The sequence below is a fragment of the Oncorhynchus tshawytscha genome, unplaced genomic scaffold (assembly GCF_018296145.1).
Source record: "Oncorhynchus tshawytscha isolate Ot180627B unplaced genomic scaffold, Otsh_v2.0 Un_contig_1111_pilon_pilon, whole genome shotgun sequence".
Lineage (NCBI taxonomy): Eukaryota > Metazoa > Chordata > Actinopteri > Salmoniformes > Salmonidae > Oncorhynchus > Oncorhynchus tshawytscha.
The window spans coordinates 116,325-133,657 of record NW_024609654.1 but is presented as its reverse complement, the minus strand read 5'-3'; the positions used below and the strand labels follow the sequence as shown (position 1 = coordinate 133,657).

At 48.8% G+C, this 17,333-nt stretch overlaps 1 protein-coding gene across 1 annotated transcript in view; it reads right to left on the bottom strand.

Moving 5' to 3' along the window:
• LOC112238496 (probable JmjC domain-containing histone demethylation protein 2C) overlaps positions 1–17,333 on the bottom strand; it is a 120,812-nt gene that overhangs the window by 11,301 nt on the left and 92,178 nt on the right. Inside the window, 4 exon segments of the mRNA XM_042316658.1 lie at positions 3,042–3,218; positions 9,611–9,750; positions 12,512–12,634; positions 13,351–13,481. Coding sequence (XP_042172592.1) covers positions 3,042–3,218; positions 9,611–9,750; positions 12,512–12,634; positions 13,351–13,481 — 571 coding nt within the window.

Here is a 17,333-nt window from a genome sequence, read left to right as displayed (position 1 = left end):
CCATTGTTCCTGTTCCCAAGAAAGCTAAGGTAACTGAGCTAAACGACTACCGCCCCGTAGCACTCACATCCGTCATCATGAAGTGCTTTGAGAGACTAGTCAAGGACCATATCACCTCCACCCTACCTGACACCCTTGACCCACTCCAATTTGCTTACCGCCCAAATAGGTCCACAGACGATGCAATCTCAACCACACTGCCCTAACCCATCTGGACAAGAGGAATACCTATGTGAGAATGCTGTTCATCGACTACAGCTCGGCATTCAACACCATAGTACCCTCCAAGCTCGTCATCAAGCTCGAGACCCTGGGTCTCGACCCCGCCCTGTGCAACTGGGTACTGGACTTCCTGACGGGCCGCCCCCAGGTGGTGAGGGTAGGCAACAACATCTCCTCCCCGCTGATCCTCAACACTGGGGCCCCACAAGGGTGCGTTCTGAGCCCTCTCCTGTACTCCCTGTTCACCCACGACTGCGTGGCCACGCACGCCTCCAACTCAATCATCAAGTTTGCGGACGACACAACAGTGGTAGGCTTGATTACCAACAACGACGAGACGGCCTACAGGGAGGAGGTGAGGGCCCTCGGAGTGTGGTGTCAGGAAAATAACCTCACACTCAACGTCAACAAAACTAAGGAGATGATTGTGGACTTCAGGAAACAGCAGAGGGAACACCCTCCTATCCACATCGATGGAACAGTAGTGGAGAGGGTAGTAAGTTTTAAGTTCCTCGGCATACACATCACAGACAAACTGAATTGGTCCACTCACACAGACAGCATCGTGAGGAAGGCGCAGCAGCGCCTCTTCAACCTCAGGAGGCTGAAGAAATTTGGCTTGTCACCAAAAGCACTCACAAACTTCTACAGATGCACAATCGAGAGCATCCTGGCGGGCTGTATCACCGCCTGGTATGGCAACTGCACCGCCCTCAACCGTAAGGCTCTCCAGAGGGTAGTGAGGTCTGCACAACGCATCACCGGGGGCAAACTACCTGCCCTCCAGGACACCTACACCACCCGATGCTACAGGAAGGCCATAAAGATCATCAAGGACATCAACCACCCGAGCCACTGCCTGTTCACCCTGCTGTCATCCAGAAGGCGAGGTCAGTACAGGTGCATCAAAGCTGGGACCGAGAGACTGAAAAACAGCTTCTATCTCAAGGCCATCAGACTGTTAAACAGCCACCACCAACATTGAGTGGCTACTGCCAACACACTGTCAATGACACTGACTCTACTCCAGCCACTTTAATCATGGGAATTGATGGGAAATGTAAATATATCACTAGCCACTTTAAACAATGCTACCTTATATAATGTTACTTACCCTACATTATTCATCTCATATGCATACGTAGATACTGTACTCTATATCATCGACTGCATCCTTATGTAATACATGTATCACTAGCCACTTTAACTATGCCACTTGGTTTACATACTCATCTCATATGTATATACTGTACTCGATATCATCTACTGTATCTTGCCTATGCTGCTCTGTACCATCACTCATTCATATATCCTTATGTACATATTCTTTATCCCCTTACACTGTGTATAAGACAGTAGTTTTTTTGGAATTGTTAGTTAGATTACTTGTTGGTTATTACTGCATTGTCGGAACTAGAAGCACAAGCATTTCGCTACACTCGCATTAACATCTGCTAACCATGTGTATGTGACAATTTTTTTTGATTTGATTTGATTTTGATTTGATTTGTTGTTGTCATGTTGTGTTGTTGCCATGTTGTGTTGTTGCCATGTTGTTGTCTTAGGTCTTTATGTAGTGTTGTTGTCTTAGGTCTTTATGTTGTGTTGTTGTCTTAGGTCTTTATGTAGTGTTGTTGCCATGTTGTTGTCTTAGGTCTTTATGTAGTGTTGTTGTCTTAGGTCTTTATGTTGTGTTGTTGTCTTAGGTCTTTATGTAGTGTTGTTGTCTTAGGTCTTTATGTAGTGTTGTTGCCATGTTGTTGTCTTAGGTCTTTATGTAGTGTTGTTGTCTTAGGTCTTTATGTAGTGTTGTTGCCATGTTGTTGTCTTAGGTCTTTATGTAGTGTTGTTGTCTTAGGTCTTTATGTAGTGTTGTTGTCTTAGGTCTTTATGTAGTGTTGTTGTCTTAGGTCTTTATGTAGTGTTGTTGCCATGTTGTTGTCTTAGGTCTTTATGTAGTGTTGTTGTCTTAGGTCTTTATGTAGTGTTGTTGTCTTAGGTCTTTATGTAGTGTTGTTGTCTTAGGTCTTTATGTAGTGTTGTTGTCTTAGGTCTTTATGTAGTGTTGTTGTCTTAGGTCTTTATGTAGTGTTGTTGTCTTAGGTCTTTATGTAGTGTTGTTGTCTTAGGTCTTTATGTAGTGTTGTTGTCTTAGGTCTTTATGTAGTGTTGTTGTCTTAGGTCTTTATGTAGTGTTGTTGTCTTAGGTCTTTATGTAGTGTTGTTGTCTTAGGTCTTTATGTAGTGTTGTTGTCTTAGGTCTTTATGTAGTGTTGTTGTCTTAGGTCTTTATGTAGTGTTGTTGTCTTAGGTCTTTATGTAGTGTTGTTGTCTTAGGTCTTTATGTAGTGTTGTTGTCTTAGGTCTTTATGTAGTGTTGTTGTCTTAGGTCTTTATGTAGTGTTGTTGTCATGTTGTTGTCTTAGGTCTTTATGTAGTGTTGTTGTCTTAGGTCTTTATGTAGTGTTGTTGTCTTAGGTCTTTATGTAGTGTTGTTGTCTTAGGTCTTTATGTAGTGTTGTTGTCTTAGGTCTTTATGTAGTGTTGTTGTCTTAGGTCTTTATGTAGTGTTGTTGTCTTAGGTCTTTATGTAGTGTTGTTGTCTTAGGTCTTTATGTAGTGTTGTTGTCTTAGGTCTTTATGTAGTGTTGTTGTCTTAGGTCTTTATGTAGTGTTGTTGTCTTAGGTCTTTATGTAGTGTTGTTGTCTTAGGTCTTTATGTAGTGTTGTTGTCTTAGGTCTTTATGTAGTGTTGTGTCTCTCGTCGTTCTTAAATAAGTGTTTAATAAAAAGGTTCAAACTAAATCTACCAGAGGTACCTGGTGCAGCGCCCCGGCCGGGATGAGGACAGAGTCCCCCAGGAACTGAACCACGGTCAAGCCCTGCACATCATGCTCCTCCCACAGACGCTGACGCAACTTCCTGCTCAGGTACCAGCCCGGCTCTCTGATTGGGTCGTGCTCTGCTGAAATCTCCACCCCCTGCTCCTTAGCAACCTGCTGACAACACATGAAGAACACACAGCTAAGATTATACACACAAACTACACAGGAGAGGTTAGACTGATGAGCTAATTCAGACGGACGGACGGACGGACGGACAAACTACACAGGAGAGGTTAGACTGATGAGCTAATTCAGACGGACGGACGGACGGACGGACAAACTACACAGGAGAGGTTAGACTGATGAGCTAATTCAGACGGACGGACGGACGGACGGACGGACGGACGGACAAACTACACAGGAGAGGTTAGACTGATGAGCTAATTCAGACGGACGGACGGACGGACGGACAGACGGACGGACGGACAGACGGACAAACTACACAGGAGAGGTTAGACTGATGAGCTAATTCAGACGGACGGACGGACAAACTACACAGGAGAGGTTAGACTGATGAGCTAATTCAGACGGACGGACGGACAGACAAACTACACAGGAGAGGTTAGACTGATGAGCTAATTCAGACGGACGGACGGACGGACGGACTGAAGCTAATTCAACGGACAAACTACACAGGAGAGGTTAGACTGATGAGCTAATTCAGACGGACGGACGGACACACAAACTACACAGGAGAGGTTAGACTGATGAGCTAATTCAGACGGACGGACGGACGGACGCAAACTCACAGGAGAGGTTAGACTGATGAGCTAATTCAGACGGACGGACGGACAGTAGAACAGACATTAAACACAGGAGAGGTTAGACTGATGAGCTAATTCAGACGGAGGACGGACAGGGACAGAACAGACAAAACTACACAGGAGAGGTTAGACTGATGAGCTAATTCAGACGGACGGACGGACGGACAGACAACAGACATACACAGGAGAGGTTAGACTGATGAGCTAATTCAGACGGACGGCATCAGTAGAACAGACAGACAAACAGCACAGGAGAGGTTAGACTGATGAGCTAATTCAGAGGACGGACGGAAAACAGACAAACTACACAGGAGAGGTTAGACTGATGAGCTAACCTCAGAGGACGGACATCAGGACGGACAGACAGACGGACAAATAGACTACACAGGAGAGGTTAGACTGATGAGCTAATTCAGACGGACGGACAGGACATTAAAACTACACAGGAGAGGTTCAGACTGATGAGCTAATTCAGACGGACGGACAGACGTAGACAGACGGAAAACTACACAGGAGAGGTTAGACTGATGAGCTAATTCAGACGGACGGAGGACGGCACAGGAGAACAGACGGACACCACAGGTACTATACAAACTACACAGGAGAGGTTAGACTGATGAGCTAATTCAGACGGACGGACAGGACATCAGTAGACGGACATTAAAAACTACACAGGAGAGGTTAGACTGATGAGCTAATTCAGACGGACGGACGGACGGCACAGTAGGAACAGACAGAAAAAACTACACAGGAGAGGTAGACTGATGAGCTAATTCAGACGGACGGACGGACATCAGTACGGACGGACAGAAAACTACACAGGAGAGGTTAGACTGATGAGCTAATTCAGACGGACGGACGGACGGACAGACGGACGGACGGACAGACGGACAAACTACACAGGAGAGGTTAGACTGATGAGCTAATTCAGACGGACGGACGGACACAGACGGACAGACAGACCACAGACAGAGAGCAGCAGATACTATTCAGAGAAGGTGAAACCTGCATCAGATTAAATATTAGATTAATCTATATTCAACCCTGGAGGAGGGCATCAGTAGAACAGACAGTAAACACCACAGGTAATCTATATTCAACCCTGGGTGCTCCGTCATGTAACCTGATGGAGGAGGACATCAGTAGAACAGACAGTAAACACCACAGGTAATCTATATTCAACCCTGGGTGCTCAGTCAGACAGAAAACACCTGATGGAGGAGGGGACATCAGTAGAACAGACAGTAAACACCACAGGTAATCTATATTCAACCCTGGGTGCTCCGTCATGTAACCTGATGGAGGAGGACATCAGTAGAACAGACAGAAAACACCACAGGTAATCTATATTCAACCCTGGGTGCTCCGTCATGTAACCTGATGGAGGAGGACATCAGTAGAACAGACAGTAAACACCACAGGTAATCTATATTCAACCCTGGGTGCTCCGTCATGTAACCTGATGGAGGAGGACATCAGTAGAACAGACAGAAAACACCACAGGTAATCTATATTCAACCCTGGGTGCTCCGTCATGTAACCTGATGGAGGAGGACATCAGTAGAACAGACAGTAAACACCACAGGTAATCTATATTCAACCCTGGGTGCTCCGTCATGTAACCTGATGGAGGAGGACATCAGTAGAACAGACAGTAAACACCACAGGTAATCTATATTCAACCCTGGGTGCTCCGTCATGTAACCTGATGGAGGAGGACATCAGTAGAACAGACAGTAAACACCACAGGTAATCTATATTCAACCCTGGGTGCTCCGACATGTAACCTGATGGAGGAGGGGACATCAGTAGAACAGATAGTAAACACCACAGGTAATAGACGGGAACTAAAGAGATGCCCTAATAAATGAGGCTGCTTCTCTGTATTAAGGTTATTGATTCAGGATAGCACAAGGTCAGATTCAGGACAGGACCAGGTCAGATTTAGGATAGCACAAGATCAGATTCAGGACAGGAACAGGTCAGATTCAGGACAGCACCAGGTCAGATTCAGGACCAGGTCAGATTCAGGACAGGACCAGGTCAGATTCAGGACAGGACCAGGTCAGATTCAGGACAGGACCAGGTCAGATTCTGGAGGACAGGACCAGGTCAGATTCAGGACAGGACCAGGTCAGATTCAGGACAGGACCAGGTCAGATTCAGGACAGGACCAGGTCAGATTCAGGATAGCACAAGGTCAGATTCAGGACAGGACCAGGTCAGATTTAGGATAGCACAAGATCAGATTCAGGACAGGACCAGGTCAGATTCAGGACAGGAACAGATAAGATTCAGGACCAGGTCAGATTCAGGACAGGACCAGGTCAGATTCAGGACAGCACCAGGTCAGATTCAGGACAGCACCAGGTCAGATTCAGGACAGCACCAGGTCAGATTCAGGACAGCACCAGGTCAGATTCAGGACAGGACCAGGTCAGATTCAGGACAGGACCAGGTCAGATTCAGGACAGGACCAGGTCAGATTCAGGACAGGACCAGGTCAGATTCAGGACAGGACCAGGTCAGATTCAGGACAGGACCAGGTCAGATTCAGGACAGGACCAGGTCAGATTCAGGACAGGACCAGGTCAGATTCAGGACAGGACCAGGTCAGATTCAGGACCAGGACAGGACCAGGTCAGATTCAGGACAGGACCAGGTCAGATTCAGGACCAGGTCAGATTCAGGACAGGACCAGGTCAGATTCAGGACAGGACCAGGTCAGATTCAGGATGGCACCAGGTCAGATTCAGGACGGCATCAGGTCAGATTCAGGACGGCACCAGGTCAGATTCAGGACGGCACCAGGTCAGATTCAGGACATCAGTGACGTTACTCAGTAAACCAGACAGAGACAAGGCTGCAGGATGAGATACCCACCATCCACAACACACAGTTCAGTGAGCAATAAAGTGTCTCGTCAGTCAGGCTGGGCTGCTGTGTCCCGTAGTAAAACTCCTCCCTCTGAAGGACTAGAGTGGAGAGAGGAGGAGGGGAGGAGAGGAGGAGGGGAGGAGAGAGACGTGACGCTGGGCTGCTGTGTCCCATAGTAAAACAACTCCCTCTGAAGGACTAGAGTGGAGAGAGGAGGAGGGGAGGAGAGAGACGTGATGCTGGGCTGCTGTGTCCCATAGTAAAACAACTCCCTCTTACTAGGGTTTTATAAGGGCATCCAGAGAGGAGAGAGGGGAGGAGAGAGGAGAGAGGAGGAGGGGAGGAGAGAGATGTGATGCTGGGCTGCTGTGTCCCATAGTAAAACAACTCCCTCTGACTAATGGGTTTTATAAGGGCATCCAGAGAGGAGAGCGAGGGAGAGGAGGAGGGGAGGAGAGAGACGTGATGCTGGGCTGCTGTGTCCCATAGTAAAACAACTCCCTCTGACTAATGGGTTTTATAAGGGCATCCAGAGAGGAGAGAGAGGGAGAGGAGGAGAAAGAGAGGAGAGAGAGGGAGAGGAAGAGAAAGAGAGGGAGAGGAAGAGGGGAGGAGAAAGAGGGAGAGGAGGGGGGAGAAAGAGGGAGAGGAGGAGGGGAGGAGAGAGGAGAGGAGGAAAGAGAGGGAGAGGAGGAAAGAGGGAGAGGAGGGGAGGAGAGAGATGTGATGCTGGGCTGCTGTGTCCCATAGTAAAACAACTCCCTCAGACTGATGGGTTTTATCAGGGCATCTAGAGAGGAGGAGAGGGAGAGGAGGAGGGGAGGAGAGAGAGAGGGGGAGAGAACCAGAGAGAGAGAGACGTGATGCTTGTCATTCAGGCAAAAGAGTTCACACCAGAGAATTTTCAGGTGCATTTTGGCAAACTCCAAGCGGGCTGTCATGTGCCTTTTCCTGAAGAGTGGCTTCCGTCTGGCCACTCTACCATAAAGGCCTGATTGGTGGAGTGCTGCAGAGATGGTTGTCCTTCTGGAAGGTTCTCCCATCTCTACAGAGGAACTCTGGAGCTCTGTCAGAGTGACCATCGGGTTCTCGGTCACCTCCCTGACCAAGGCCTTTCTCCCATGATTGCTCAGTTTGGCCGGGCGGCCAGCTCTAGGAAGAGTCTTGGTGGTTCCAAGGCCACTGTGTTCTTGGGACCTTCAATGCTGCAGAAATGTTTTGGTACACTTCCCCAGATCTGTGCCTCGACACAATCCTGTCTCGGCGCTCTACGGACAATTCCTTCCACCTCATGGCTTGGTTTTTGCTCTGACATGCATTATGGGACTTTTTATAGACAGGTGTGTGCCTTTCCAAATCATGTCCAATCAATTGAATTTACCACAGGTGGACTCCAATCAAGTTGTAGAAACATCTCAAGGATGATCAATGGGAACAGGATGCACCTGAACTTAATTTGAAGTCTCATAGAAAAGGGTCTGAATGTTATGTAGATGGGGTATTTCTGTTAGATTTGCTTTGTCATTGAGGGGTCATGTGTGTGGACTAATGAGGAAAAGGATTCATTTGGTCTGTTTTGTAGTGGGCCTGTGGCATGGAGGGATGTGGGGAACGTCAAGGGGTCTGAATACTTTCTGAATGCTCTGTATTTATGTTTATTTATTTTCCCCTTTGTACTTTAACTATTTGCACATCGTTACAACACTGTATATAGACATAATATGACATTTGAAATGTCTTTATTCTTTTGGAACGTCTGTGAGTGTAATGTTTACTGTTCATTTCACTTTTGTTGATTATCTATTTTACTTGCTTTGGCAATGTTATCATATGTTTCCCATGACAATAAAGCCACTTGAATATATATGTGAGTGTGACAGACAGCCAGAGAGCCAGCCAGAGAGCCAGCCAGACAGAGAGCCAGCCAGAGAGCCAGCCAGAGAGACAGAGAGCCAGCCAGCCAGCCAGAGAGACAGAGAGCCAGCCAGAGGGCCAGACAGACAGACAGAGAGCCAGCCAGAGGGCCAGACAGAGAGACAGCCAGAGAGACAGAGAGCCAGCCAGCCAGCCAGAGAGGCAGAGAGCCAGCCAGAGGGCCAGAGAGCCAGCCAGAGGGCCAGACAGACAGAGAGCCAGCCAGAGGGCCAGACAGCCAGCCAGAGAGCCAAACAGCCAGCCAGACAGACAGAGAGCCGGCCAGAGAGACAGAGAGACAGCCAGAGGGCCAGACAGACAGACAGACAGCCAGCCAGAGGGCCAGACAGAGCCAGCCAGAGAGCCAGACAGACAGAGAGCCGGCCAGAGAGACAACCAGAGGGCCAGACAGACAGACAGAGGGCCAGACAGACAGAGAGCCAGACAGAGAGACAGAGAGCCAGCCAGAGAGCCGGCCAGAGAGACAGCCAGAGGGCCAGACAGACAGCCAGACAGAGGGCCAGACAGCCAGAGAGCCAGCCAGAGGGCCAGACAGTGAGACAGAGAACCAGCCAGAGAGCCAGCCAGAGAGCCAGCCAGAGAGACAGAGAGCCAGCCAGGGGGCCAGACAGACAGACAGCCAGACAGAGAGCCAGCCAGAGGGCCAGACAGACAGCCAGACAGAGTGCCAAACAGCCAGCCAGAGAGCCAGACAGCCAGAGGGCCGGCCAGACAGAGAGACAGCCAGAGAGACAGAGAGACAGCCAGAGAGCCAGCCAGAGAGACAGACAGACAGCCAGCCAGAGGGCCAGACAGAGAGCCAGCCAGAGGGCCAGACAGAGAGCCAGCCAGAGAGCCAGCCAGAGAGCCAGCCAGAGAGCCAGCCAGACAGACAGAGAGCCAGCCAGAGGGCCAGACAGACAGAGAACATATTAAAGTGAGAATAACCTTGTGCAGAAAGTCTTTAATTTTCTCCACATCTTTGCTAATGTAGATGTGCCACAAGGCTCCAGGTGTCTCGCTGGAATCCTTTAATCTCTTCTTCACGCTGTCGTCCAAGTCTTCCTCCTCCAGTCTCTTCAACACTCCTGCAACACAAACACAGTGGGAGTTCAAACACCACACATCTCAGAGTCTGCTGTACATTGACAACACAGAGAGGCGGGGCTCGCTGACACAAGCATCAACATCCCTTAAAAATGAATAGTGATGAGAGAGAGACTGAGCACAGAGGGTGTCTGTCTAATGAATAGTGATGAGGAGAGAGAGAGAGAGAGAGAGAGAGAGAGAGAGAGAGAGAGAGAATGTGTCTAATGAATAGTGATGAGAGAGAGACTGAGCACAGAGGGTGTCTGTCTGTAATGAATAGTGATGAGGAGAGAGAGAGGGTCCCAGGTACAGGACAGGACCAGAGAGAGAGTCCCAGGACAGGACAAGAGAGAGTCCCAGGTACAGGACAGGACCAGAGAGAGAGAATCCCAGGTACAAAACAGGACCAGAGAGAGAGAGTCCCAGGACAGGACAAGAGAGAGAGTCCCAGGTACAGGACAGGACCAGAGAGAGAGTCCCAGGACAGGACAGGACCAGAGAGAGAGAGTCCCAGGTACAGGACAAGACCAGAGAGAGAGTCCCAGGTACAGGACAGGACCAGAGAGAGAGAGTCCCAGGACAGGACCAGAAAGAGAGAGTCCCAGGACAGGACAAGAGAGAGAGTCCCAGGACAGGACAAGAGAGAGAGTCCCAGGTACAGGACAAGACCAGAGAGAGAGTCCCAGGTACAGGACAAGACCAGAGAGAGTCCCAGGTACAGGACAAGACCAGAGAGAGAGTCCCAGGTACAGGACAGGACCAGAGAGAGAGAATCCCAGGTACAAAACAGGACCAGAGAGAGAGAGTCCCAGGACAGGACAAGAGAGAGAGTCCCAGGTACAGGACAGGACCAGAGAGAGAGTCCCAGGACAGGACAGGACCAGAGAGAGAGAGTCCCAGGTACAGGACAAGACCAGAGAGAGAGTCCCAGGTACAGGACAGGACCAGAGAGAGAGAGTCCCAGGACAGGACCAGAAAGAGAGAATCCCAGGACAGGACAAGAGAGAGAGTCCCAGGACAGGACAAGACCAGAGAGAGAGTCCCAGGTACAGGACAAGACCAGAGAGAGAGTCCCAGGTACAGGACAAGACCAGAGAGAGTCCCAGGTACAGGACAGGACCAGAGAGAGAGAGTCCCAGGTACAGGACAGGACCAGAGAGAGAGTCCCAGGACAGGACAGGACCAGAGAGAGAGAGTCCCAGGTACAGGACAGGACCAGAGAGAGAGTCCCAGGTACAGGACAGGACAAGAGAGAGAGTCCCAGGTACAGGACAGGACCAGAGAGAGAGTCCCAGGACAGGGACCAGAGAGAGAGAGTCCCAGGTACAGGACAAGACCAGAGAGAGAGTCCCAGGTACAGGACAGGACCAGAGAGAGAGAGTCCCAGGACAGGACAAGAGAGAGAGTCCCAGGACAGGACAAGACCAGAGAGAGAGTCCCAGGTACAGGACAAGACCAGAGAGAGTCCCAGGTACAGGACAAGACCAGAGAGAGAGTCCCAGGTACAGGACAAGACCAGAGAGAGAGAGTCCCAGGACAGGACCATAGAGAGAGAGAGAGAGAGAGTCCCAGGTACAGGACATGCCCAGAGAGAGAGTCCCAGGTACAGGACAAGACCAGAGAGAGTCCCAGGTACAGGACAGGACCAGAGAGAGAGAATCCCAGGTACAAAACAGGACCAGAGAGAGAGAGTCCCAGGACAGGACAAGAGAGAGAGTCCCAGGTACAGGACAGGACCAGAGAGAGAGTCCCAGGACAGGACAGGACCAGAGAGAGAGAGTCCCAGGTACAGGACAAGACCAGAGAGAGAGAGTCCCAGGTACAGGACAAGACCAGAGAGAGAGTCCCAGGTCCCAGAGAGAGAGTCCCAGGACAGGACAAGAGAGAGAGTCCCAGGACAGGACAAGACCAGAGAGAGAGTCCCAGGTACAGGACAAGACCAGAGAGAGAGTCCCAGGTACAGGACAAGACCAGAGAGAGTCCCAGGTACAGGACAAGACCAGAGAGAGAGTCCCAGGTACAGGACAAGACCAGAGAGAGAGTCCCAGGTACAGGACAAGACCAGAGAGAGAGAGTCCCAGGACAGGACCATAGAGAGAGAGAGAGAGTCCCAGGTACAGGACATGCCCAGAGAGAGTCCCAGGTACAGGACAGGACCAGAGAGAGATAGAGAGTCCCAGGACAGGACCAGAGAGAGAGAGTCCCAGGTACAGGACAGGACCAGAGAGAGAGAGAGTCCAAGGACTCCAAACACTTCAGAGTGGAACAGGACTTCAGTAACCTCTGTCTCACCACTTCAGACTTCAGTAACCTCTGTCTCACCACTTCAGAGTGGAACAGGACTTCAGTAACCTCTGTCTCACCACTTCAGAGTGGAACAGGACTTCAGTAACCTCTGTCTCACCACTTCAGAGTGGAACAGGACTTCAGTAACCCCTGTCTCACCACTTCAGACTTCAGTAACCTCTGTCTCACCACTTCAGAGTGGAACAGGACTTCCGTAACCTCTGTCTCACCACTTCAGAGTGGACTATATAGAGTACAGCCCAGTGTTGGTTATCTATTGACTATACAGAGCACAGCCCAGGGTTGGTTATCTATTGACTATATAGAGCACAGCCCAGTGTTGGTTATCTATTGACTATATAGAGCACAGCCCAGTGTTGGTTATCTATTGACTATATAGAGCACAGCCCAGTGTTGGTTACCTATTGACTATATAGAGCACAGCCCAGGGTTCAGTGTTGGTTCGCTTCTTACCCGTCTTGGACAGGACTCCGTTCCCCTTGGCCACCCCTACGTACACCAGGACAGAGACGATGTCAGAGACCTCCCTGTGAAGGTTAGCTGTCCCAAAGTCCTGCTCCTGAGACGCTACCACTCCTACAGGGAGAGAGGAGGAAGCTTCAGCATGTTGTTGATGTATATTCAAGGCTTCCGGAGATAATCTGACCTCTATCAGTAGACATTGAACTCAGAATAAACTATGTCTTTCTTTCATTTTAATTCCAGCATTCATGTTCCATTTCTGCTTTGTTAGGTTTCAATGAAACACATATTGATGGTGTAGCATTGACAGTGACCTGAGACCGGTTCACTGACAGTGACCTGACCCGTGACAGTGACCTGAGACCTGAGGCCCGTTCATTGACAGTGACCTGAGACCTGAGGCCCGTTCACAGTGACCTGAGACCTGACAGTGACCTGAGACCTGAGGCCCGTTCATTGACAGTGACCTGAGACCTGACCGTTCATTGACAGTGACCTGAGACCTGAGTGACCCGTTCATTGACAGTGACCTGAGGCCTGAGTTCACTGACAGTGACCTGAGACCTGAGGCCCGTTCATTGACAGTGACCTGAGACCAGTGACCTGAGGCCCGTTCAGGACCTGAGACGGTTCATTGACAGTGACCTGAGACCTGACCTGGCCTGTTTCATTGACAGTGACCTGAGGCCGGTTCACTGACAGTGACCTGAGACCTGAGGCCGGTTCACTGACAGTGACCTGAGACCTGAAGCCTGTTCATTGACAGTGACCTGAGACCTGTTCATTGACAGTGACCTGAGGCCTGGTCGATGTTAAATGAACGCTCGTACCATAAGCACAGCAGAGGCGTGGTCCGAGGTCTGGGCGTACGAAGAAGCTGGGTAGATGAGAGGCCAGGTTGAGGTTCCCTTCAGGGTCACAATACTCAGGCAGGGGCAGATTCCTCATCAGGTCATCATACCTAGACAAGACCAGACCAGACAGACAGACGACACACAGAGAAAACAGCGAGAGAGAGAGTGTTATACAGCTGGATCTACTTGACCTACAAGACAGTGTTACATAGCTGGATCTACTGGATCTACTAGACAGTGTTATATAGCTGGATCTACTGGATCAACTAGACAGTGTTATATAGCCCTGCCCCGCCCTCCTTTCGGAAAAGCTGACCACGACTCCATTTTGTTGATCCCTGCCTACAGACAGAAACTAAAACAAGAAGCTCCCACGCTGAGGTCTGTCCAACGCTGGTCCGACCAATCTGATTCCACGCTCCAAGACTGCTTCCATCACGTGGACTGGGATATGTTTCGTATTGCGTCAGACAACAACATTGACGAATACGCTGATTCGGTGTGCGAGTTCATTAGAACGTGCGTTGAAGACGTCGTTCCCTTAGCAACGATTAAAACATTCCCAAACCAGAAACCGTGGATTGATGGCAGCATTCGTGTGAAACTGAAAGCGCGAACCACTGCATTTAATCAGAGCAAGGTGACCGGTAACATGACCGAATACAAACAGTGCAGCTATTCCCTCCGCAAGGCAATCAAACAAGCTAAGCGTCAGTATAGACACAAAGTAGAATCTCAATTCAACGGCTCAGACACAAGAGGTATGTGGCAGGGTCTACAGTCAATCACTGATTACAAAAAGAAAACCAGCCCCGTCACGGACCAGGATGTCTTGCTCCCAGGCAGACTAAATAACTTTTTTGCCCGCTTTGAGGACAATACAGTGCCACTGACACGGCCTGCAACCAAAACATGCGGCCTCTCCTTCACTGCAGCCGAGGTGAGTAAAACATTTAAACGTGTTAACCCTCGCAAGGCTACAGGCCCAGACGGCATCCCCAGCCGCGCCCTCAGAGCATGCGCAGACCAGCTGGCTGGTGTGTTTACGGACATATTCAATCAATCCCTATCCCAGTCTGCTGTTCCCACATGCTTCAAGAGGGCCACCATTGTTCCTGTTCCCAAGAAAGCTAAGGTAACTGAGCTAAACGACTACCGCCCGTAGCACTCACTTCCGTCATCATGAAGTGCTTTGAGAGACTAGTCAAGGACCATATCACCTCCACCCTACCTGACACCCTAGACCCACTCCAATTTGCTTACCGCCCAAATAGGTTCACAGACGATGCAATCTCAACCACACTGCACACTGTCCTAACCCATCTGGACAAGAGGAATACCTATGTGAGAATGCTGTTCATCGACTACAGCTCGGCATTCAACACCATAGTACCCTCCAAGCTCGTCATCAAGCTCGAGACCCTGGGTCTCGACCCCGCCCTGTGCAACTGGGTACTGGACTTCCTGATGGGCCGCCCCCAGGTGGTGAGGGTAGGCAACAACATATCCACCCCGCTGATCCTCAACACTGGGGCCCCACAAGGTTGCGTTCTGAGCCCTCTCCTGTACTCCCTTGTTCACCCATGACTGCGTGGCCACGCACGCCTCCAACTCAATCATCAAGTTTGCGGACGACACAACAGTGGTAGGCTTGATTACCAACAACGACGAGACAGCCTACAGGGAGGAGGTGAGGGCCCTCGGAGTGTGGTGTCAGGAAAATAACCTCACACTCAACGTCAACAAAACTAAGGAGATGATTGTGGACTTCAGGAAACAGCAGAGGGAACACCCCCCTATCCACATCGATGGAACAGTAGTGGAGAGGGTAGCAAGTTAAGTTCCTTGGCATACACATCACAGACAAACTGAATTGGTCCACCCACACAGACAGCATCGTGAGGAAGGCGCAGCAGCGCCTCTTCAACCTCAGGAGGCTGAAGAAATTTGGCTTGTCACCAAAAGCACTCACAAACTTCTACAGATGCACAATCGAGAGCATCCTGGCGGGCTGTATCACCGCCTGGTACGGCAACTGCTCCGCCCACAACCGTAAGGCTCTCCAGAGGGTAGTGAGGTCTGCACAACGCATCACCGGGGGCAAACTACCTGCCCTCCAGGACACCTACACCACCCGATGTCACAGGAAGGCCATAAAGATCATCAAGGACAACAACCACCCGAGCCACTGCCTGTTCACCCCGCTGTCATCCAGAAGGTGAGGTCAGTACAGGTGCATCAAAGCTGGGACCGAGAGACTGAAAAACAGCTTCTATCTCAAGGCCATCAGACTGTTAAACAGCCACCACTAACATTGAGTGGCTGCTGCAATGTCAAATCACACTGACTCAACTCCTGCCACTTTAATAATGGGAATTGATGGGAAATTATGTCAAATATATCACTAGCCACTTTAAACAATGCTACCTAATATAATGTTTACATACCCTACATTATTCATCTCATATGTATACGTATATACTGTACTCTATATAATCTACTGCATCCTTATGTAATACATGTATCACTAGCCACTTTAACTATGCCACTTTGTTTACATACTCATCTCATATGTATATACTGTACTCGATACCATCTACTGTATCTTGCCTATGCTGCTCTGTACCATCACTCATTCATATATCTTTATGTACATATTCTTTATCCCCTTACACTTGTGTGTATAAGACAGTAGTTTTGGAATTGTTAGTTAGATTACTTGTTGGTTATTACTGCATTGTCGGAACTAGAAGCACAAGCATTTCGCTACACTCACATTAACATCTGCTAACCATGTGTATGTGACAAATAACATTTGATTTGATTTGATTTAGCTGGACCTGCTGGATCTACTAGACAGTGTTATATAGCTGGACCTACTGGATCTACTAGACAGTGTTATATAGCTGGATCTACTAGACAGTGTTATATAGCTGGATCTACTAGACAGTGTTATATAGCTGGATCTACTAGACAGTGTTATATAGCTGGATCTACAGTGTTATATAGCTGGATCTACTAGACAGTGTTATATAGCTGGATCTACTAGACAGTGTTATATAGCTGGATCTACTAGACAGTGTTATATAGCTGGATCTACTACAGATCTACTAGACAGTGTTATATAGCTGGATCTACTGGATCTACTAGACAGTGTTATATAGCTGGATCTACTAGACAGTGTTTTTAGCTGGATCTACTAGACAGTGTTATACTAGCTGGATCTGGACTACTAGACAGTGTTATATAGCTGGATATCTGGACTAGACAGTGTGGGTATAGCTGGTTATATAGCTGGATCTACTAGACAGTGTTATATAGCTGGATCTACTAGACAGTGTTATATAGCTGGATCTACTAGACAGTGTTATATAGCTGGATCTACTAGACCGTGTTATATAGCTGGATCTACTAGACAGTGTTATATAGCTGGATCTACTGGATCAACTAGACCGTGTTATATAGCTGGATCTACTAGACAGTGTTATATAGCTGGATCTACTAGACAGTGTTATATAGCTGGACCTACTGGATCTACTAGACAGTGTTATATAGCTGGATCTACTAGACAGTGTTTTTTAGCTGGATCTACTAGACAGTGTGATATAGCTGGATCTACTAGACAGTGTTATATAGCTGGATCTACTAGACAGTGTGATATAGCTTGATCTACTAGACAGTGTGATATAGCTGGATCTACTAGACAGGGTTATATAGCTGGATCTACTAGACAGGGTTATATAGCTGGATCTACTAGACAGGGTTATATAGCTGGCTGGATCTACTAGACAGGGTTATATAGCTGGATCTACTGGACCTACTAGACAGTGTTATATGGATCTACTAGCTGGATCTACTGGATAGCAACTAGACCGTGTTATATAGCTGGCTCTACTTGACAGTATTATATAGCTGGACCTACTGGATCTACTAGACAGTGTTATATAGCTGGATCTAGA